Source organism: Adelges cooleyi, unplaced genomic scaffold, assembly GCF_023614345.1.
Source record: "Adelges cooleyi isolate 19-005CV unplaced genomic scaffold, UGA_ACOO_1.1 ACOO_flye_CR_arks_rails_tigmint_CR_PRNA_108, whole genome shotgun sequence".
Taxonomy (NCBI): domain Eukaryota; kingdom Metazoa; phylum Arthropoda; class Insecta; order Hemiptera; family Adelgidae; genus Adelges; species Adelges cooleyi.
The window spans coordinates 13552029-13577962 of record NW_026095761.1 but is presented as its reverse complement, the minus strand read 5'-3'; the positions used below and the strand labels follow the sequence as shown (position 1 = coordinate 13577962).

At 31.6% G+C, this 25934-nt stretch overlaps 1 protein-coding gene across 1 annotated transcript; it reads left to right on the top strand.

The window, feature by feature from the left end:
- Window positions 1-29: 29 nt before the first annotated feature.
- LOC126843111 (uncharacterized) lies at window positions 30-24590 on the top strand. Its single transcript, XM_050580446.1, has 2 exons — window positions 30-1714; window positions 24505-24590. The coding sequence occupies exon 1, from the start codon at window positions 115-117 to the stop codon at window positions 1663-1665; it is 1551 nt and encodes a 516-aa protein (XP_050436403.1). The 5' UTR covers window positions 30-114; the 3' UTR covers window positions 1666-1714; window positions 24505-24590.
- Window positions 24591-25934: the final 1344 nt, after the last annotated feature.

The following is a 25934-nucleotide window of genomic DNA, read 5'->3' as shown; positions in this document are numbered from 1 at the left end:
CATACATTTAAGCGCTTACGAACGGCACAGTCAATCCCGTGCTGTACACTTGTAACAAGTACTAGCAAGTGCTCGATTACCTGCGTCTCGCTGTAAACTGTAATTATACCAAAAATGACACTCCTATTGAAGTGGACCGCGTCGGTTATCACCGTGTTGGTGTTTGTTGACGTGACAAACTGTGACAGGTACGAACATCTTAAGTCGGCCATGAGAGGACAATTCGATGAAGAACGGTGGCCGGCGGAGTTGCAAGTAACTATATACAAACTAAAGAAGGACCCGGCCAAACATGTTGCTGCTATTGGCAAAGAAATCACATGCAACGAATCGTACTACAATATATACTATCTGCTTCTGACAATCCCGGAGCACTTCAGTTGTTCCGGAAAAATCGTCAGTTTGTACAAGGACATTGAAAACCCGTATAAAGATTGGGAGACAAAAATGTTATTGGCGGCGTTCAACGTCACTCTGAACGACAATGAAATGGACGTGTCATGGTTGCTGTTTTTATTCGTTAAGTGGGTACATGTACACGTGTCCGTAAACCAAAGCAATAAATTGCTGCCGACCTGGCAGACTGCGCACTACGGCATGTATAAAGTTCTGCTTTGCACGATGTCAGAGAACGATTGCACGATGTTTAATCGCAATTTGCTCACTCATCCGACCAGTCGTTTACAAACATTTCCTGAATACCTGACCGACTTGATACCGTCGCTAACCACACGTAGAGTCCATCCTGAACCTTCGGTTATGGTAAAGCAACTTCTGGCCAAGCACTGGAATGAACTATGTCACAACTCCAGTCTGGGCTGTATCCAAGTGGAAGACGGTACTTCTGACGCGGTTAAACCTTTGGCCGAAGAACATTTGACACTGAACATGCTGTATTTGAATGACATGTTCGATAAAACTTCAGAGGCGACCGCTCTGCTGACGGAATTCGGAGTGTATGAAGACGGGATACGGCTGGTCGATGATCTGAAGACTAAGATTACCGAGATCAAAAGCGGCCGTACGTCTTTTGGCCAGTACGTCTTGTCGCTGGTGGACTTCCACGGACATGTTATGCGAGCGTTAACCACCATCATGTTGCGGATCTATTATTCATTTTTGGAAAAGTTTAAAAATGAAAAACCTTGTCTTAAGAAGAAAACATGGAAACTATTTTTCGAAACCTACAAAGAGTGGTGTGATTTTTTGCACTTGCCCAAAAGTAATCCTCTGTATGCCCAACCCAGCGGTGACGATAACACGAGCATCCACGAATCACAGCGACGGATAATTGAAACGTTGACGGTATTAGGCAGAGAGTCAAACGACTCCTTGAACGTCAATTACACGGCCCAATCGATGGAGAGGATCAGATTCAATGAGAACAATATAAAGGCGAGCGCTAAACAACATAACATAAAAGTCAGCTCCAATCTCACAATATTGGGGGTGTATACAATTAGTTGGCCCATTATGTGCGCCCAAGTGATAATCGGAATTATAAAAAAAATATTTCCCCATATCCATTACAAAGCGATCCAGTCGTTGGTTAAGCTCAGAACATCGGAAAATTTCAACCGATTTTCCAAATACGAACAGCAATACAAACCGAACATGTTTTCGCGGAAAGATGAAACGCAATCTATTCTAGTTTGCGACACCTAAACCATTAAGTACTAACATTGTTTAACCGCAATTTAAGAAATCCAATGTACTGTCGTTTTATTCGACATTATAATTGTTATTAATTTAATAAAATATGAAATGGTTTGATAATAATTTTTAATTCTTTAATGAACTCATTATATATGTTCTATATTTATATTATATATCTATGCACAGAATGTACTAATTTATGCACAGAATAATACAATTGCACGCACATATTAACTTCAATAAAATAATTGTTTTAAATGAAACTATAGCATAAACACTTATTATCCCATTCATGTGACTCATCCGCCAAGCCAGCTTCTGTCTGTTTGTGGCAGTCATTAGGCGTACTTTAATAGTCATTCCAGCGGAATGGCGTTCGGTTCAACGATTATAACTTACATTATTCTTTGGCCAGACGTGCAGTCTAAACGTAATTTTAAGTTGAATGACATAACTGAGAGAATTAAAAAACTTAAAACTATACTGGTGTAAGTCATAATAATCTTAATTACAGAACACAAGGTTTAATGAAAACTATTATTTATTAAGGTTTATTGTACTTATATTATAACCTTATAGTGTACTGCTGTATAGGGGCAGAAATACAAATATCTTAAGTCAACATTTTTTGTTTTAACAAATTACCGATAATTATCCTAAATGTGCTTAAGATTCTCCGCACAATCATCAGCCCTTAAAGCCTGTCATGTAAAAAAGAAAAGGATACAACCCCTTAAAAAATCCCAGACAACGAAAATAATTAGCTTGCATATGTTCACTAACTTTAAAAGGGATATCCGTTTTAAAAAAAAATATTCAATTTGTGTTTTGCTCGATTTTATTTTATTTGTGATACACAAGCTATAGCTGTTCAAAAAAGTGTTTTTGATTTCTGAAGAACTCGTTATTGTAATAATGTCACGGCAGAAGTTCTTTTTATGGATTTATTGCATTATTTGTGATAAAAATATCTATGGCGCGTACTAGCGAAATATAAAAACAATATCATACACAATTTTACGGCTGTTGTTTGTCGAAAAATAACGTATTTTAGCGTATTTTGTTTTGTTGTTTATGTAGGAACCAATTCAAATGTTTGAATTATTATGTTGCATGTTTATAAAACCCTGATATCTCACTAATTAGAGCGAATAACTATTTTGTACATAAATTGTACACAATATTATACTATTAAATTGTACTATCTGAAACGTCATTTTTGGGGTAATTTTCTAGGTTTTAAAGAGGAAGGAGTGAATTATTCAAATTTATAGTGCATTTAGGTACTTTTCAAATATAATTTCTGATCTATAAACTTGTAACATTAAGAAATCGAAGACAAATAAAAAATTTTTAATCCGCATCGAAGTTATGTATCAATAATATTATATGGCTAGCTATAATAGGATCTCGATTAGAATAAACAAGTTTTAAGAATCTTATTAGTTGTTTGTGTTTTTTGGTTTTTGACAAAAGCTTTGAATATATCTCTATGTAGATATTATATGATATTTATTAATCTGACTGTAACTATAAATGTTATAGTAATAATCTTATATGTAGCCATCTACACGATTTAGATTATTATTTAGAATCAATTTATCACTTGAGATCTTTTTTAATTATTTAGCAACTTGTTTTTAACATATAAAAAACGTTGAAAGTTTAAATTTAAAAATGACATTAAGGATTAAACGTAAATACGAGTAGGTTTTTAAGTTTAAAAATTATTATTTTAAGTTTTATAATAACACTAAACCAAACACAATACAAACCAACACAGTACGAACGTGCGAACATGAGGTCCAGTGTCTACAAATTCGCATATATAAGGTTTATTTGAAAGTGTTTACAACACTTTCTGCTCTAATAATTGTTGAATACCTGTGAACTACTCTTTTCCACTATACCCCGACTCCACTGTACTGACTTTTTTATGTTCTAGGTGTGAATTATAAAAACATATTTTGGTTTTTTTTTCATATAAGACTATATAATTTTACTTAAAAGGGTTTTTTTTTAAGTAAAATATTCAACTTGTGTTTTGCTAGATATTATTATTATTATTATTTTTTTTTTTATACATAAGCCATAGCTGTTCAATAAGGTGTTTACGACTTCTGAAGAACTTGTTATTGTAATAAAGTAATATCAGATGTTTTTTGGTTTTGTTGTGTATTTAAGTACCACTTCAGGTGTTTGAACTAACATGTTGCATGATTGTAGGACCCCGATATTCCAAAAGCGAATAACTTCTTTGTACATTTATTATAGGTACATTGTTAACCTACATTTAAGTCTATAAAGTTACCCTATCTAAAACATTTATAATTAGTACTACTATGTATTTCAATGCACGACGATTGTACGAATCGGGCTCAAAGTTTAAAAATGCCTATGGCGCATACGAACAAAATATAAAAATAATATCATACAAATATACTTTAGAACGAATATCCCTTTTAACTTAAATGATAAGGCAATATAAAAAAAAAACTAATTGTGTTTTTATAATTAACACCTAGAACATAAAAAAACCGGCACAGTGGGGTCGGGGTATAGTTGGGACAGGTGGGTAACAGGTCTACAACAATTATTAGAGCAGCAAGTGATAAAATCAACAATATTTCGTTCAAACAATAATTATTATGTTTAAAAAAAAAACCAGTTAAGTAGGTTGGGGTATAGTGGGGATAGAGCATTGTAAACACGATGACGTTTTATTGTATCTGAAAGTATTAAAATCACTTTCGCTTTGCTGTGAATCTGTGTGTAGTTAGTTCAAGCCAGTATAGTCTAATCAAGCACAATACACACCACCACAGTAGAAACGTGCCAACGTTATGTCTAATGTTTACAAATTGCAACAAAACGTTAAATTGAAGGTTATTATACTACTTTCTGTTAATATCTCAAAATCTATATTTTTTTTTGTTTTATAAAAATACCGATAACTGTAAAAAATGTACTCAAGATTGTCAACATTTTTTGGGCCATAATTTAAAATACTTTTTCATTATACATTTTTTAAGGGAAAATTCACATCGAAGCGTTTATTTAAAAATGATTTTATCACTTTCTGATATAATAACTTTTGTAGACCTGTGACCAACCCGTCTCCCCAATAATTCATACCAATTACGCCCCGACCCCGCTTTACTGGCTTTTTTATGTTCTTATCTTGAATCATAAATACACATTTTGTTTTTTTATCATGGTAGCTCATCGTTTAACTTAAAAGGGATATTCGTTTTAAAGTAGAATATTCAATTTGTGTTTTGCTTGTTATTATTTGTTTTATGATACATAAGCCATAACTGTTCAAAAATTTGTTTTAGATTTCGAAAATCTTGTTATTGTATATAGGCCACTGCAGATGTTTTTTTCATAGCTATATTGTATTACTTATGTTTAAAATGTCTATGGCGCGTACTAGCAAAATATAAAAACAATATCTTACAAAATTTTACGGTTGTTGTTTATCGAATAATAACGTATTTTAGCGTATTTTGTTTTGTTGTTTATGTAGGAACTAATTCAAATGTTTGAACTAATTTGTAGCACTATTGTAAAACCCTGATATCCCAATAATTTATACAATACAAATATTTTAATTAGAATTAAAAGATTTAGCGAATAGGTTAGGGTTATTAGATATGTATAGCTAGAAAATACTTTTACATAATCACATTAATTTGTATCAGCAAATTGAAAAGCATTTTCGATAATGAGCCTTAAAATATAATTTTAGTATTAGGGTTGATCATCATTTATATTTGTATAATGTGATAACAATACTAAGGACTTATTTTCAAAAGGTCAAATAGTAATTTCTTCCCTTTTTATGGTTTATCCATAGTAAAAATAAAGTTTAGTTAATGATTTTTGAGAATATTTTATGTTGTATTTTATAAGAACATTTTACATCTACTTTTGGTCTAATTTTTATTCCTTTAACGTTAAAACTTCACACCTTTTCTAAGGAAATAGTTTGTAATATCTTTTTGGCTTATCAACGTTTATCAGCAGTTTTAAATTTAAAGATAAAATAAAAATTTGGAATGAAATTGAAAAACATTCAATACGGATTTGGAACTAAATTGACAATTTTAAAAATTTGTAGAGCACTGTAATTTTAAGTTAAAAATAATGTTTTTTTTTTTTTTGGTGATATTCTTAGTTTTGTAGGGGAAGGGGTGAATTATTTAAATGTTAGGAGCATTAAATTATCTAAATTATCTCAACATTTTTGTTTTTCAAATTGTTAGAGTTTATTGTAGTGAAGCTAGAATTTATACAAGTAGCCACTATAAATTTAGTTTAGTATTATAAACGTATAAACTAAACCTAAACGTTTATGTCTACAATTGCACTTTATAATAAACCACGCGACAAACGTAACAAAAACAAAGAACACTGCTACACTACCATACACGTGAACATGAATTAACAAAGACACAAACTACGAACAAATTATGTCTGACTAGAGATGTTGGCATCAACAGCGCCCTGTACTGGCTGTAGCGCGGTGAAGGTCATTAATTCCCACCTAGCACATTAATTTTGAGAAAATTGCAATTTTCAGATTTTTTCCCTTAACTTACATTATAAGACCCACCTTGTGCCAAATTTCCCGTTTCCACCTATACGGGAAGTGTCTTATAATTTTGATGATAAGTGAGTCAGTAACAAAAATGCAAATTTAGAAATTCACCCTTTTTGGGTTAATTGGTTCTTGTAAAGATACACTGGCATTGCTGGAACTTGGCCGGAGCACTGCTGTGCGCTCAGATATCCCTTTTAAATTAAACGATAAGCTAATATGATAAAAAGAACCAAATGTGGGTTTATGATTGACACATAGTACAAATAAAAGCCAGTGCAGTGAGGCTGGGGCATGGTGAGGACGAAACATTGTGGGAAAGAATAGGGTCACCAAAATTGTTAAGAGCAGAAAGTGTTAAAATCACTTTCAAATAAAGTCTACAATTACAGTTTTGAATTCTAGTTAAAATATTTTTGTGATTTGTACAAAAGCAACGATATGATTTTGGTATTCGTTTGTATAATGTATGCAAAAGTCCAATATCAGTTAGGTTCACACACTTTTTAAGTATTTCCATTAGACGAACTGTACCATTTTACAAAAACAATTTTTCTAGTTTTACTATTATTTTGTTTTTGTTATATTTTGAATTTTTTTTTTGAGTTATTGGACGTTTAAATTTGCGTCCATAATAGTACCATTTTCTATTAAATATTATAACCAATACAAGTTTTGTAAAAAATCCAATACCAATACTTTAACATATGTTTTTCCCCTACTGATTTCTTGTATTCTAACTAACTCTTATTACTGTGTTCATATTTTTCCAGTTCCTAATAAACAGAGTGATTCTTTTATGATAAACCACTCAATATCTCATAAGGTTTAATAAGAAATAAAAATTTTTTTTTCTATCTTGTTCTAGTACAATGTGATCTCTATTTTTCACAAAAAAGGATGGAGGGAGAGGAATTCATGAACTTTGTTTTTGCTATACTCTAAAATATTCATACATGGACTATTACCCTACGTCTCCTGTGACGTTTATGTGTTATATATTCATATTATATATCTTATGCATATAATAATTGTTTTATTTGCACATATAAATTATAATGTAATAATTATTTTAAATGAAACTATAGCATAAACCCTCATTATCCTATTGATATGACTCATCCGCCAAGACAGCTTCTGACTTTTTTTGGCAGTCATCAGGCGTACTTTAATAGTCCTTCCAGATACTTACATTCTGTCGTCGGTCATGACGTCATTCCTCAATGGATTTTTTAACCAGAGGGATTGTGTTCGGCTCGACGATTAATCCTTGTATATTATTCTTTGGCTAGTCGTGCAGTCTATTATCTACAGTTTAACATCTTTGTAATCGTTTAGTCTACGTTTCCACTGCAAAGAGTCATAGAAATGTTCTATTAAAATGTTGGTAATATTTCAGACGGTCCAGCGAGAATCTATTGGTAGTCTGTACCATTCATAAGTGATGTAGTTATAGTCTCTTCATATTTTGGACACACTTAGTGATGCGTGCTGTAAGTTCTGGTGATAGTCTAGCCATCCTCCGAATGAGAACTTGATAGTCTAAAAACCCGTCCAGGTGATCTCTGAGTGATACTCATATAACCTGACGGTAACTTAACCAGTGTCTAAGAAACTATTCTTGTTGGTCGGTTTTCATACGTGTAGTATCATTAGCCCTTAAAGCCAGTAGCTTCATCATGTAATTAAGAAAAGGATGCCACCCCTTCAAAACACCCAGGCAAGGAAACAAATTGACTTGCAAATAATGGGTCTTATCATTATATTTATACGTTATATATTATAATAACAAACCAAATGGATTACTGGAACACGTTGCGTGTTGTGTACTTGGTGTAAATTTTACATTTTTTTTTTAAGCTGTATGTAATAACTGAAGGAATTAAAAATCTTAAAACTATAGCAGTGTAAGTCGTTTTAAACTAAAATACAGAAAACAAGGGTTAATGAAAACTTTTGCATTGTACTTGTATTATAAACTTGTAGAGTACCATTGTACGGTGATAGGAAAAAAATATGTTAATATCTCAAAATCTATATTTTTTTTGTTTTATAAAAATACCGATAACTGTCAAAAATGTACTCAAGGTTGTCAACATTTTTTGGCCCATAATTTAAAATACTTTTTCATTATACATTTTTTAAGGGAAAATTCACATCGAAGCGTTTATTTAAAAATGATTTTATCACTTTCTGATATAATAACTTTTGTAAATTTGTAACCTACCCGTCTCCCCAATATTTCGTACCCCCATGCCAAACTCCACTTTACTGGCTTTGTTATGATCTAGGCGTGAATCATAAAAACCGTTTTGGTTTTTTTTTCATATTAGCTATCATTTAATTTAAAAGGGATATTTGTTTTAAAGTAAAACATTCAATTTGTGTTTTACTCGTTATTATTTTTTGTGTGATACATAAGCCATAGCTGTTCAAAAAGTTGTTTCTTTGATTATGAAAACCCTTGTTATTGTAATGAGGTCACAGCAGATGTTTACGGTTTATTGTTTATCTAAAACGAATGGTTTTTTAGCGTATTTAGTTTTGTTGCTTGTGTAGATAACAATTTAAATGTCTGAACTAATATGTTGCATGATTGTAATACCCTGACATCCCAATAATTAGAGCGAAGACACTTTTCTGTACATTTATTGTAGGTACACGATATTAGTCTATTAAAAAGTATCCTATCTGAAATATTTATATTATTACTTAATATTACATTTTATTTGACTGTATAGACAATATATAACAATACTATTTTCTTAACAGAGTCGAATTATAGAATAAAGATGAATTTTAATAATATATTAGGAGATCTGAAAATATGAACACAATAATAAGAGTGTGTTAGAATACAAGGAATCCGTAGGGGAAAAACATTTGTTTAAGTTTTATTATTGGGTATTAATAAAAAACTTGTATTGGTTATAATATTTGTAGAATATGAAAAACACAAAAAAAAATATATATATAACCAACAAAACTTGTTTTCCATAAAAAAGAATAATAATAATAGTAAAACTAGAAAAATATTTTTGTAAAATGCTAGAGTTTGTCTAATGTAAAATCTTAACCGGGCTAAATGTTTCGAAATTGTTGTATGAATGTTTACATATATTGTAGCCATTTGAATAGGTGTAACAGATATTATTTTGGCACAACTGTTATAAGTATATGTTAGTAGAACATGCTTTAAGTCTCAAAAATAATGCTTAAAGAACATCTGTTATGAATCTATTACTATTTTACAAAAATTGGACTTTAAGTTTCGAAATTGTTATTCTAATGTTAAGACATATGTACTGTATAAGTCCAAGGAAACAATTTTCGTCGTAACAACAACAGTTATTTTCAAACAATAAGAGTGCTTTTTCAAAAAAAAAATCAAAACCTGTAAAGTAGGGGGGGGGGGTTACTGCCTTCCTAAACAAAAATGTTGTAACTCGAAAAAAAGTTGTATAAAACCGATTAAACTAAGTAAGAAACCATTTTACTATGTTTATTCGGTTTTTTACAAAACTTTAAATAGTTAATTCAAACCAGTACAGTATAAACCAATCACAATACAAAATAACACAGCAAAAGTGCCAACGTGAGGTCCAGTGTCTACAAATTTGAATCAAAGCGTTTTTTTTAAACGTGATTTAAGCTCTTTATGCTATAATAATTGCTGTAGACCTGTGATCTACCTGTCCTAATAAACCTAATAAACCATTATTTTATTATTTTACTCAATTATAATAACATTTATAAATGAATGAACATCAAAATATGTATTCGCTTGCAACCCATGTATGTACTTTCTTGAAATATCTAATTTTAATATAAGGGTGAAAACGATTATGGTCAACATCATTGAAATTTTTTATTGTTATATCTCGAAAATATTTTCATAAGGTCAAAGTGTCATTTCTTCCCTTTTTTATGGTTCATCCATAAAATAAATTGAGTTTAATTATCGTTTTTACTAATATTCATATGATTTACTTTCAATTAAGGAAAAATATCTATTAAAACCAATTTTTTTCTTGCCAGCTCTATTATTTATGATCTTGTTATTAGCGGACAATAATAATCCGGTGTACATGTGGACTGGTTTTTCAATAGTTGAAGAAAAAAACCGATATTCTATAACAAATAATCAAGTTTTTACATTATGTTTACCGCAAGCGTAAAGTTTAACGTGTCTGCGTGCACAGCGCCACCTTTGACGCATTCGTAAATCGAACACTCCGACGTACCGGCTCGAATGAACAAAAAACAAAATCAAATGTTTACACATATGCCACCCCCGCGTATATTGACTTACTCGGTTTAAAGTTTTAAGCCCAAATTCAAAGATTTCAAAGATTTAAGCGCTTACGAACGGCACAGTTAATCCCATAGCTCTGTGTATGTAACAAGTACTAGTTCTCGATTACCTGCGTCTTGCTGTAAACTGTAATTATACCAAAAATGACTCTCCTATTGAAGTGGATCGCGTCGGTTATCACCGTGTTGGTGTTGGTTTACGTGACGAACTGTGACAAACTCAAACATCTTCTGTCGTTTGGAAGAGGACGATTCAATCGGAAAGAGTGGCCGACGGTTTCGCAAGGAAATATGAGCTACCTAGAGGACCCGGCCAAAAATGTTGCCGCTCTCGGCAAAGAAATCGCATGCAACGAATCGTACTACAAGACATTGTATTTGCTTTTGACAAACCCGGACTATTTTGGTTGTTCCGGAGATGTCGTCAGCTCACACGAGGAAATTGATAAATGGCATTATGAATGGGAGACGAAAATGTTGTCGACGGCGTTCAATGTCGCCATGTACGATACCGATATGGACGTGTCATGGCTGCTGTATTTATACGTCGAGTGGATACGAGTACACGCCGCCATAAACCCGGGCCATATAATCCCACTGGACATTCAGACTGCACACTACGGCATGTTTAAAGTGCTGCTTTGCACGATGTCTGAGAACGATTGCACGATGTACAGCCCTTTAAACGGGGGTTTACGCCATTTCCCCGAGTACTTGGCCGACATGTTACCGCCGGAGCCGACACGTAAATTCTTTGAGAAACCTTCGGTTATGGTGCAGCATCTTCTGGACAATCACTGGAGTGATCTACGTGACAACTCCAATCTTGGCTGTTTTCAAGAGAACGACGGTACTTTTGACCCGATTAAGCCTCTGACAGTAAAACATTTGACACTGAATATGCTGTATTTAAATGTCATGTTCGAGAAACCTACTGTGATAACCAATCTGCTGACAAAATTTGGAGTGTTTGAAGACGGAATACGGCTGGTCGATTATCTGAAAGCTAAAATTACCGAGATCAAAAGCTGCCGTACGTCTTTTGGCCAGTACGTCTTGGCGCTGGTAGACTTCCACGGACATGTTATGCGAGCGTTTATTACGATCATGTTGCGGATCTATTATTCATTCTTGGAAAATTTAAAACATGTAAATCATTGTCTTAAGGAGAAATCCTGCACGCCGTTTTTCGAAATCTACAAAGAGTGGTGTGATTTTTTGAACTTGCCCAAAAATAATCCTCTGTATGCCAAGCTGAGCGGTTACGATGAAAAGAGCATCGTCGAATCACAGCGACGGATAATCGAAACGTTAACGGTATTCGGCAAAGAGTCAAACATCGCCTTAAACAATTACACGGCCCAATCGATGGGAATGATCCTATTCAATGAGGACTATATTAAGACGAACGCTGAACAACACAAACTTAAGGTCAGCTCAAGATACTCAATATTGGGCGTGTGTTCCACTCGATTGCCCATTATGTGCGCCCAAGTGATAATCGAAATAATAAAAACAACATTTTCCGATATCCATTACAAAGCGTTCCAGTCGTTGGTTAATCTCGGAACGTCGGCAACTTTCAAACGATTTTCCGAATTCGAACGACAATACCAACCGAACGTGTTTTCGCGTCAAGATAAGTCCATTCTAGTTTGCGTCACCGAAACCATTCAGTCCTAATATTGTTTAACCACATCGTAAAATATCCAATGCACAGTCGTTTTATTCGTTATTATAATTGTTGTTTAATAATTAAATATAAACTGGTTTGTTAATAACTTTTAATTTTTTAATGTCCACATTTTATGTGTTACATATTCATATAATATATCTTTAGCACAGAATAATACATTTGTACGCACATATAAATTTTAATAAAATAATTATTTAAAATGGAACTATAGCTTAACCACTCATTATCCCATTCATTTGACTCATCCGCCAAGACAACTTCTGTCTGTTTGTGGCAGTCATTAGGCGTACTTTAATAGTCATTCCTGGTAGTCCCTCCATGGTTTCTTTAGCCAGCGGGATAGCGATCGGTCCAACGATTATAACTTACATTATTCTTTGGACAGTCGTGCAGTCTAAACGTATTTTTAGGCTGTATGATATAAGTGAGAGAATTAAAAAACTTAAAACTATACTGGTGTAAGTCGTAATAATCTTAATTACAGAAAACAAGGTTTAATGAAAACTCTTGTATTGTACTTGTATTATATGCTTGTAGTGTACTGCTGTATGGTGGTAGAAATACAAATATCTTAAGTCAACATTTTTTGTTTTAAAAAATTACCGATAAATACCTAAAATTCTTGGCATAATCATCAGCCCTTAAGCCTGTCATGTAAAAAAGAAAAGGATTCCACCCCTTAAAAAATCCCAGACAACGAAAATAATTAGCTTGCATATGTTCACTAACTTTAAAAGGGATATCCGTTTTAAAAAAAAATATTCAATTTGTGTTTTGCTCGATATTATTTTTTTGTGATACACAAGCTATAGCTGTTCAAAAAAGTGTTTTTGATTTCTGAAGAACTTGTTATTGTAATAATATCACAGCAGAAGTTTTTTTCATGGGTTTATTGCATTATTTGTGATAATAATGTCTATGGCGCGTACTAGCGAAATATAAAAACAATATCATACAAAGTTTTACAAAATTTCACAAAATTTTACGGTTGTTTTTCATCGAAAAATAACGTATTTCAGCATATTTTGTTTTGTTGTTTATGTAGGAACCAATTCAATTATTTTTAATTATTATGTTGCATGATTATAAAACTCTGATATCTCACTAATTAGAGCGATTAACTGTTTTTGTACATAAATTGTACACAATATTTTTCTATTAAATTGTACTATCTGAAACATAATTTTTGGGGTATTTTCTAGGTTTTAAAGAGAAAGGAGTGAATTTTTTTAAATTTTTAGTGCATATAGGTATTTTTCAAATACAATTTCTGATCTATAAACTTGCAACATTAAAAAATCGAAGACAAATAAAACATTTTAAATCCGCATCGAAGCTGATAAACTTCAGTTATGTATCAATAATACCATATGGCTAGCTATAATAGGATCTCGATTAGAATAAACAAGTTTTTATAAAGTATTTCTAGGTAACATTATATTTGATGGATTTGTTGTATGGTCTAACTGCTAAATTATCTCAACATTCTTTCAAATCGTTTTTAAGTATTTCAATGAACGACGACTTTACAAATCAAACTTTTCAAAATGTTGTATAAATGTTTACATAATATGTTGTAACTGTATCATCTTAAATCTATAATTTGTAATAGTTGTAAAAGATTTAATATCATATTAAAACCCCTGGATACCGACCGTTTTTTTCAACCAAAACACATTATATTTTGTCCATCGCACAGGCCGTACCATTTATCCGATAAGCAATCTAAAAACAGATATGAATTTTTCATGAAGTTTACTTGAGATCGGTCGAAGCAATTTTGTCAATTTTTAATTTTAACTCTTTCCAAATTTGATTTTAAAATTTAAAATTTTATAAAATGTTCAAACGTGTTTTATGCGTAGATATCAAAAAAGTACGCTGGCCGATCTCAAGTAAACTTCATGACAAATTCAAATCTGTTTTCAAATTACTTATCGGATCACTGGTTCAGCCTATGTGATGGACAAAAAATGTACTATCATTTTAACTAAAATGGCTTTTACTCATAGACAAAATGATTTAAAATAAAATTATTACCATTAAGCTTAAATAAATTAACCGGTAAATTAATTAACATGGTCGAAATTTATTAAAACCACTTTTTTCTTAAAAAATGCTTACACAAAACTCCTTAAAAATGGTCGGTATCCAGGGGCCTTAATTTCAAATCTAATTTCTCCAATTAGAACCTACTGGATTTTCCATTTCCTATTTGTATTATTTGAATTTGTATTGCGGATCTTTTTTAGCTTCGATGCAAAGCGAGAAGGTATTGGTTTTACTCTGATGTGGGCTTTTTTTTTCGCTGTATACACTGTAACTTTTTTAATACTAGACCAATTCCTTCGAATAGCAACTCTATAAATCACAAATTTTGTCTAGTTTGTACTTTGGGGGGGTAAAAGTTGAAAAAATTTAAGTCTTCACAGACGAAAGTTGAAAAAACAAAAAAAAAACCGTACGAGTTTTTAAGTTAGAACTTTTACTGGCTATAGTATCAAGAAAAAGAGTCGGATCGAGTTGAAATGTTTAAAAAATATTTATTTGGTAAGCCCGCGCACGTCAGTTTTGTCAAATTCAAAATATACCCATTTCCCGCCCCCCTAGGGGGGGTACAAGTTTTTTTGTTTTTCGGGGTTTTTAGCCGTAATTTTAAAACTTTTGGGTTGAAAATTTGCCAGTAGTCGGAACTCATATGTACCCATAACATATTAAACGGGAAAAAAATTCGGCACTACAGTTTTTTTTTAATTGCCGGGAAACTGTGTTTTCGCAGATTATGTATATTTTAACAAAAACACTTAAAATCTTTAAAAAAAATTGATCAAATCATTAAAACAATTTTATTTATATCTATGCAGAATGATACTATTAGGTTTTGTGCTCAAGTACCACTCTTGACTTAAAGTTTACACAAATTCAACTTTTTTTTTTTTTTTTTTTAACTAAAAACCCAGTGTACCAGATGTGAGAAACGAACAGACACTAAAAACTATCAGTTGGTAACGTCTATCCGTGTTAGATTAGGTTAGGGTCCATGATCGGTATCATAATATTGTGTTTATTACATGATATCATAGGCGACTAAATCGTGTAACTGATTATAGTAGACACTCGATTTATTGGGAAAAAAACCTATCCGTGTACTTATTAAGACATTTAATGATTCTGATACGACAAAACCACTGTCGTTATCTCGTTATTTTATAGCCTGCGTTATATAACCTTACCGAAGGTTAACTATGAGTATTTAATGTCCAACTACCTGCAAATAATGAAGAGGACTGTTGTTTTTTGGATTCAGATTAAGTGTTGGTTTTTATGCAGTATACCGCCTCAAAATGTTTTTTTTATTACACAATTTTTTTAAAGGAAAACTTATGTTTTGTATATTGTTATACTGTTATTCATTTAAAGAGATTCACGCTTGATTGTTTAAATTGTCTAATATTAGATAATCTGCTTCGTGCTAATTTTATTTTTTTAGTTTATCAACTTGTAGCTCTAATTTTGTAAAAAATATTTCATTATTTTATTACTATGTACCATTACTATTAAGATAAATTTTAATAATAATTAAGTCATATATGATAATACTTTATTTTGTGACTAGATCAAATCTCGTGAACATTTAACATCATGATACTGCTCCTATGCTATTATTAAAAAAACACAATTTTTAAAAACTCCATAATAGGTTATTGTTAAATAACAGGCAACAGCCGACCGCTAGTGGCTATACATGTTAGTAATATTTAACTAATAAGTAATAAATGTAGGTAAAATTTATTGTTTTCTCCATCACAGTACCAGTATACGATTTATTTTAATTTAAATGTAAGAAAATCGATTTTTCTTTAGAAAATAACAAGATATTAATATACAGGATGAGGCAGTAAAACGGCGATTTTCTAATGTATTGAAATGGTATTTGAAAGCGATTTTATTCAATTTTATCACTTTTATTTATAATTATTCTTGTAGACCTGTGACCACTCCGTTTCCTCATTGCTTTGATTACATTATGCCAATACTCTACTGTACTAGTCCTCTCGGATAAAATCGCTTTTAAATAAATGCTTTGATGCTCATTTGTAAATACAGAACCTTCATTTAAAACTTTCTAACTTTGCTGGTTTATACTGTGCTTGGTTTGGACTGTACTGGCTTGAAAATACTAACTACCGATTTGCATCGAAGCGTTTTTTCGAAAGTGATTTTATCACTTTCAGATTTAAAAATTCCTGTAAACCTGTGACCTCCCCGTCCCCAATATGCCCCGACCCAACTATGCTCCGTCCCCACTATGCCCCGACCCCACTGTACTGGTTTTTTTTTAACACGTGTTTTATGTATATGTTAGTTGTACATGCTTAAAGTATGAAAATAATTACTAAAAAAACATCTGCTTTGACCCTATTACGATTTTACATATTGGGCTTTAAGTTTCGAAAATGTTATTTTAATGTTTAGATGTTTATAATATATCTAAACATATCATAACCGTACTGTATCGGTAAAAGAATAATATATTCATCAAAATAAATAGGTAAATTCAAACAATAAGACTAAGTTTAAAAAAAAAAAAAAACAACAAAGCCAGTACAGTACTCTACTGTGGTATAATGGGAATGGAGCATTTTGGAGACGATGAATTCTTCAAGTTTTATTATATCTGATAATATTAAAACTACTTTCGAATAATCACTTTGATGGGAATCTGTAGATAGTTCAACACCAGTACTATCTAAACCAAATACAATACAAACCAACACAGTACGAACGTGCGAACGTGAGATCCAGTGTCTACAAATTCGCATATATAGAGTTTATTTGAGAGTGTTTACATCACTTTCTGCTCTAATAATTGTTGAATACCTGTAAACTATTCTTCCCCACTTTACCCCGACTCTACTGTACTGGCTTTTTTATGTTCTAGATGTGAATTATAAAAACATATTTTGGTTTTTTTCATGTAAGAGTATCGTTTTATACTTAAAAGGGATATTTTTTTTAAAGTAAAATATTCAACTTGTGTTTTGCTAGATATTATTATTATTATTTTTTTTTTTTTTTATACATAAGCCATAGATATTCAATAAGGTGTTTACGACTTCTGAAGAACTTGTTATTGTAATAAAGTAAAACCAGATGTTTTTTTATGGCTTTATTGTATTATTTTTGATAAAATGTCTATGGCACAAAATAAAAAATACCAATAAATTTCGCTTTATTGGTTTTGTTGTTTATTTAGGTACCAATTCAGGTGTTTCAACTAACATGTTGCATGATTGTAGGATCTCGATATCCCAATATTTAGAGCGAATAACATTTTTGTACATTTATTATAGGTACATTGTTTACCTACATTTAAGTCTATAGAATTACCCTATATCAGCTATAGCTATTCAAAAAATTGTTTTTTGTTTCTAAAGAACTTTTTGTTGTTATAAGGTCACAGCAGAAGTTCTTTGCATGGATTTATTGCATTATTTGCGATAAAAATGTCTATGGCGCGTACTAGCAAAATATAAAAACAATATCATACAAAATTTTACGGTTGTTGTTTATCGAAAAATAACGTATTTTAGCGTATTTTGTTTTGTTGTTTATGTAGGAACCAATTCAAATGTTTGAACTAATTTGTAGCACTATTGTAAAACCCTGGTAACCCAATAATTTATACAATACAAATATTTTAATTAGAATTAAAAATGTTAGCAAATAGGTTAGGGTAATTATATATGTATAGCTAGAAAATACTTTTACGTAAACACATTAATTTGTATCAGCAAAATGAAAAGCATTTTCGATAAAGAGCCTTAAAATATAATTTTAGTATTAGGGTGGATACGATTCGGGTTGATCATAATTTATATTTTTGTATTATGATCACAATACTACGGAAATATTTTCAAAAGGTCAAAAAGTAATTTCTTCCCTTTTTATGGTTTAACCATAGTAAAAATAAAGTTTAATTAATGATTTTTGAGAATATTTTATGTTGTATGTTATAAGAACATTATACATCTACTTTTGGTCTAATTTGTATTCCTTTAATGTTAAAACTTCACACCTTTTCTAAGGAAATAGTTTGTAATATCTTTTTGGTTTATCAACGTTTATCAGCAGTTTTAAATTTAAAGAATACTCAATAAATATTTGGAATAAAATTTAAAAACATTCAATACGGATTTGGAACTAAATTGACAATTTTAAAAATTTGTAGAGCACTGTAATTTTAAGTTAAAAATAATGTTTTTTTTTTTTTTGGTGATATTCTTAGTTTTGTAGGGGAAGGGGTGAATTATTTAAATGTTAGGCGCATTAAATTATCTAAATTATCTCAATACTTTTGTTTTTCAAATTGTTAGAATTCATTGTAGTGAAGCTGAAGCTAGAATTTATACAAGTAGCTACTATACATCTAGTTTAGTATTATAAACGTATAAACGAAACCTAAACGTTTATGTCTACAATTGCACTTTATAATAAACCACGTGACAAACGTAACAAAAACAAAGAACACTGCTACACTACCATACACGTGAACATGAATTAACAAAGACACAAACTACGAACAAATTATGTCTGACTAGAGATGTTGGCATCAACAGCGCCCTGTACTGGCTGTAGCGCGGTGAAGGTCATTAATTCCCACCTAGCACATTAATTTTGAGAAAATTGCAATTTTCAGATTTTTTCCCTTAACTTACATTATAAGACCCACCTTGTGCCAAATTTCCCGTTTCCACCTATACGGGAAGTGTCTTATAATTTTGATGATAAGTGAGTCAGTAACAAAAATGCAAATTTAGAAATTCACCCTTTTTGGGTGAATTGGTTCTTGTAAAGATACACTGGCATTGCTGGAACTTGGCCGGAGCACTGCTGTGCGCTCAGATATATCTACTATTACAAATCAATGTGTTTACTTGAAAGTAATTTCTAGCTAAACATACATAATGACCATAACAATGTTAAAAAGTTTTTACATTTATTCAGCTAAAATTTTGAATTCTAGTTAAAAATTGTATATTGTACAAAAGGCAACGATATGTTATGTATCGTTTTATAATGTATGCAAAAGACCAATAACAGTTAGGTTCACACACTTTTTAAGTATTTACATTAGACGAACTGTACCATTTTACAAAAACAATTTTTCTAGTTTTACTATTATTTTGTTTTTGTTATATTTTGATATTTTTTTTGAGTTATTGGACGTTTAAATTCGCGTCCATGATAGTACCATTTTCTATTAAATATTATAACCAATACAAGTTTTGTAAAAAATCCAATACCAATACTTTAACATATGTTTTTCCCCTACTGATTTCTTGTATTCTAACTAACTCTTATCACTGTGTTCATATTTTTCCATTTCCAAATAAACAGAGTGATTCTTTTATGATAAACCACTCAATATCTCATAAGGTTTAATAAGATTTTAAAATTTTTTTTTCTATATTGTTCTAGTACAATGTGATCTCTATTTTTCACAAAAAGAGGATGGAGGGAGAGGAATTCATGAACTTTGTTTTTGCTATACTCTAAAATATTCATACATGGACTATTACCCTACGTCTCCTGTGACGTTTATGTGTTATATATTCATATTATATATCTTATGCATATAATAATTGTTTTATTTGCACATATAAATTATAATGTAATAATTATTTTAAATGAAACTATAGCATAAACCCTCATTATCCTATTGATATGACTCATCCGCCAAGACAGCTTCTGACTTTTTTTGGCAGTCATCAGGCGTACTTTAATAGTCCTTCCAGATACTTACATTCTGTCGTCGGTCATGACGTCATTCCTCAATGGATTTTTTAACCAGAGGGATTGTGTTCGGCTCGACGATTAATCCTTGTATATTATTCTTTGGCTAGTCGTGCAGTCTATTATCTACAGTTTAACATCTTTGTAATCGTTTAGTCTACGTTTCCACTGCAAAGAGTCATAGAAATGTTCGATGAAAACTATAGCGGTGTAAGTCGTTTTAAACTTAAATACAGAAAACAAGGGTTAATGAAAACTTTTGCATTGTACTTGTATTATAAACTTGTAGAGTACCATTGTACGGTGATAGAAAAAAAATATGTTAATATCTCAAAATCTATATTTTTTTTTCTTTTATAAAAATACCGATAACTGTCAAAAATGTACTCAAGATTGTCAACATTTTTTGGGCCATAATTTAAAATACTTTTTCATTATACATTTTTTAAGGGAAAATTCACATCAAAGCGTTTATTTAAAAATGATTTTATCACTTTCTGATAAAAAAACTTTTGTAGACCTGTGACCAACCCGTCTTCCCAATAATTTATCCCCATTATGCCTCAACCCCGCTTTACTGGCTTTTTTATGTTCTAAGCTTGAATCATAAATACACATTTTGTTTTTTATCATAGTAGCTTATCGTTTAATTTAAAAGAAATATTCGTTATAAAGTAGAATATTCAATTTGTGGTTTGCTTGTTATTATTTGTTTTATGATACATAAGCCATAACTGTTCAAAAATTTGTTTTGGATTTCAAAAATCTTGTTATTGTTTAAAGGCCACTGCAGATGTTTTTTTCATAGCTACGAGTATATTGTATTACTTATGTTAAAAATGTCTATAGAGCACACAAGCAAAATATAAAAACAATATCTTACAACATTTTACGGTTTATTGTTTATCTAAAACGAACGGTTTTTTAGCGTACTTAGTTTTGTTGCTTGTGTAGATAACAATTCAAATGTTTAAACTAATATGTTGCATGATTGTAAAACCCTGATATCCCAATAATTAAAGCGAAGAACTTTTCTGTACATAAATTGTAGGTACACGATATTAGTCTATTAAAAAGTATCCTATCTGAAATATTTATATTATTACTTAATATTACATTTTATTTGACTGTATAGACAATATATAACAATACTATTTTCTTAACAGAGTCGAATTATAGAATAAAGATGAATTATAATAATATATTAGGAGATCTGAAAATATGAACACAATAATAAGAGTGTGTTAGAATACAGGGAATCCGTAGGGTAAAAACATTTGTTTAAGTTTTATTATTGGGTATTAATAAAAAACTTGTATTGGTTATAATATTTGTAGAATATGAAAAACACAAAAAAAAATATATATATAACCAACAAAACTTGTTTTCCATAAAAAAAAATAATAATAATAGTAAAACTAGAAAAATATTTTTGTAAAATGCTAGAGTTTGTCTAAAGTAAAATCTTAACCGGGCTAAATGTTTCGAAATTGTTGTATGAATGTTTACATATATTGTAGCCATTTGAATAGGTGTAACAGATATTATTTTGGCACAACTGTTATAAGTATATGTTAGTAGAACATGCTTTAAGTCTCAAAAATAATGCTTAAAGAACATCTGTTATGAATCTATTACTATTTTACAAAAATTGGACTTAAAGTTTCGAAATTGTTATTCTAATGTTAAGACATATGTACTGTATAAGTCCAAGGAAACAATTTTCGTCGTAACAACAACAGTTATTTTCAAACAATAAAAATGCTTTTTCAAAAAAAAAATCAAAACCTGTAAAGTAGGGGGGGGGGTTTACTGCCTTCCTAAACAAAAATGTTGTAACTCGAAAAAAAAGTTGTATAAAACCGATTAAACTAAGTAAGAAACCATTTTACTTTGTTTATTCGGTTTTTTACAAAACTTTAAACAGTTAAATCAATCCAGTACAGTATAAACCAAGCACAATACAAAATAACACAGCAAAAGTGCCAACGTGAGGTCCAGTGTCTACAAATTTGAATCAAAGCGTTTTTTTGAACGCGATTTAAGCTCTTTATGCTATAATAATTGTTGTAGACTTGTGATCTACCCGTCCTACTAAACCTAATTGAATGAATAATTATTTATTATTTATTATTTACTTAATTATAATAACATTTATAATTGAATGAACATCAAAATATGTATTCGCTTGCAACCCATGTATGTACTTTCTTGAAATATCTAATTTTAATATAAGGGTGAAAACGATTAGGATCAACATCATTGACATTTTTTTATTGTTATATCTCGAAAATATTTTCATAAGGTCAAAGTGTCATTTCTTCCCTTTTTTATGGTTCATCCATAAAATAAATTGAGTTTAATTATCGTTTTTACTAATATTCATATGATTTACTTTCAATTAAAGAAAAATATATATTAAAACAATTTTTTTTTCTTGCCAGCTCTATTATTTATGATCTTATGATTAGCGGACAATAATAATCCGGTGTACACGTGGACTGGTTTTTCAATAGTTGAAGAAAAAAACAGATGTTCTATAACAAATAATCAAGTTTTTACATTATGTTTACCGCAAGCGTAAAGTTTAACGTGTTTGCGTGCACAGCGCCCGCTTTGACGCATTCGTAAAACGAACGCTCCGACACACCGGCTCGAATGAACAAAAAACAAAATCAAATGTTTACACATATGCCACCCCCGAGTATATTGACTTACTCGGTTTAAAGTTTTAAACCCAAATTCAAAGATTTCAAAGATTTAAGCGCTTACGAACGGCACAGTTAATCCCATAGCTCTGTGTATGTAACAAGTACTAGTTCTCGATTACCTGCGTCTTGCTGTAAACTGTAATTATACCAAAAATGACTCTCCTATTGAAGTGGATCGCGTCGGTTATCACCGTGTTGGTGTTGGTTTACGTGACGAACTGTGACAAACTCAAACATCTTCTGTCGTTTAGAAGAGGACGATTCAATCGGAAAGAGTGGCCGACGGTTTCGCAAGGAAATATGAGCTACCTAGAGGACCCGGCCAAAAATGTTGCCGCTATCGGCAAAGAAATCGCATGCAACGAATCGTACTACAAGACATTGTATTTGCTTTTGACGAACCCGGACTATTTTGGTTGTTCCGGAGATGTCGTCAGCTCACACGAGGAAATTGATAAATGGTATGGTGGTTGGGAGGCGAAAATGTTGTTGACGGCGTTTAATGTTGCCCTAAACGAAACCGAAATAGACGTGTCATGGCTGCTGTATTTATACGTCAAGTGGATACGAGTACACGCCGCCATAAACCCGGGCCATATAATCCCACTGGACATTCAGACTGCACACTACGGCATGTTTAAAGTGCTGCTTTGCACGATGTCTGAGAACGATTGCACGATGTTCAGCCCTTCAACCAGGGGTTTACGCCATTTCCCCGAGTACTTGGCCGACATGTTACCGCCGAAGCCGACACGTAAATTCTTTCAGAAACCTTCGGTTATGGTGCAGCATCTACTGGCCAATCACTCGAATGATCTAGATGACAACTCCGATCTGGGCTGTTTTCAAGTGGACGACGTTTTTTCTGACCCAGTTAAACCTTTGACCGAAGAACATTTGACACTGAATATGCTGTATTTGAATGTCATGTTCGAGAAACCTACTGTGATAACCAATCTGATGACAAAATTCGGAGTGTTTGAAGACGGAATACGGCTGGTCGATTATCTGAAAGCTAAAATTACCGAGATCAAAAGCGGCCGTACGTCTTTTGGCCAGTACGTTTTGGCGCTGGTGGACTTCCACGGACATGTTATGCGAGCGTTTATCACGATCATGTTGCGGATCTATTATTCATTCTTGGAAAATTTAAAACATGTAAATCATTGTCTTAAGGAGAAATCCTGCACGCCGTTTTTCGAAATCTACAAAGAGTGGTGTGATTTTTTGAACTTGCCCAAAAATAATCCTCTGTATGCCAAGCTGAGCGGTTACGATGAAAAGAGCATCGTCGAATCACAGCGACGGATAATCGAAACGTTAACGGTATTCGGCAAAGAGTCAAACATCGCCTTAAACAATTACACGGCCCAATCGATGGGAATGATCCTATTCAATGAGGACTATATTAAGACGAACGCTGAACAACACAAACTTAAGGTCAGCTCAAGATACTCAATATTGGGCGTGTGTTCCACTCGATTGCCCATTATGTGCGCCCAAGTGATAATCGAAATAATAAAAACAACATTTTCCGATATCCATTACAAAGCGTTCCAGTCGTTGGTTAATCTCGGAACGTCGGCAAATTTCAAACGATTTTCCGAATTCGAACGACAATACCAACCGAACGTGTTTTCGCGTCAAGATGAGTCCATTCTAGTTTGCGTCACCGAAACCATTCAGTCCTAATATTGTTTAACCACATCGTAAAATATCCAATGCACATGTCGTTTTATTCGACATTATAATTGTTGTTTAATAATTAAATATAAACTGGTTTGTTAATAACTTTTAATTTTTTAATGTCCACATTTATGTGTTACATATTCATATTATATATCTTATGCACAGAATAATACATTTGCACGCACTTATAAATTTTAATAAACAATTATTTAAAATGAAACTATAGCTTAACCACTCATTATCCCATTCATTTGACTCATCCGCCAAGACAACTTCTGTCTGTTTGTGGCAGTCATTAGGCGTACTTTAATAGTCCTTCCAGCGAAATTGCGTTCGGTTCAACGATTATTACATATATTATTCTTTGGCCAGCCGTGCAGTCTAAAGTCTAAACGTATTTTTAAGCTGTATGGTGTAACTGAGAGAAATAAAAAACTTAAAACTATACTGGTGTAAGTCGTAATAATCTTAATTACAGAAAACAAGATTTAATGAAAACTCTTGTATTGTACTTGAATTATAAGCTTGTAGTGTACTGCTGTATGGTGGTAGAAATACAAATATCATAAGTCAACATTTTAAAATAAAATATTAATTTTTTGTTTTGCTTGTTATTATTTGTTTTATCAAACACAAGCCATAGTTGTTCAAAAAATGGTTTTTGATTTCCGAAGAACTTGTTGTTGTAATAAAGTCACAGCAGATGTTCTTTTCATGGATTTATCACATTATTTGTGATAACAATGTCTATCGCGCGTACAAGCAAAATATAAAAACAATATCGTTCAAGTATACTTTAAAACGAATATCCCTTTTAAATTTAACATTAATTTAAACATTAATATGAAAAAAACTAAATGTGTTTTTGTTATTCACACCTAGATCATAAAAAAACCGGTACAGTGGGGTCGGGGTATAGTTGGGAGGGATAGGTCACAGGTGTACAACAATTTTTAGAGCAGCAATTGATAAAATCACTTCTGCTTCGATGCAGTTTTATAGACGTTGGACCTTACGTTGGCACGATTTTATTGTGTTGGTTTGTATTGTGCTTAGTTTGGACTGTGGTTTTAACTAACTTTTTTTTGATTCGCATGAAAGCATTTATTCGAAAGTGATTTTAGTACTTGCATACATAATAAAACTTGAAAATTTCATCGTGTCCACAATGCTCCATCCCCACTTTACCCTAACCCTTTCAGCACTAACAGACACTTTTGTGTAGGTAAATAACATGTGTACTACGTACTGTATGAAAGTTTAGCTTTGTAACAATTATCTACTAACCAACACTTTTGTGTAAGTAAAATATTATACCTCCTGAGTCCTGACATTTTTTTTGGACTCCAAATATCACAATATTTTTGATATTGTCTATTTAGATCCACATTATAGTTTAAAAAATATCACAAAAAATATATTTGGTGTGATAGTTTTTTCAAAAATGTTTCATCAAATTTGCCCTTCA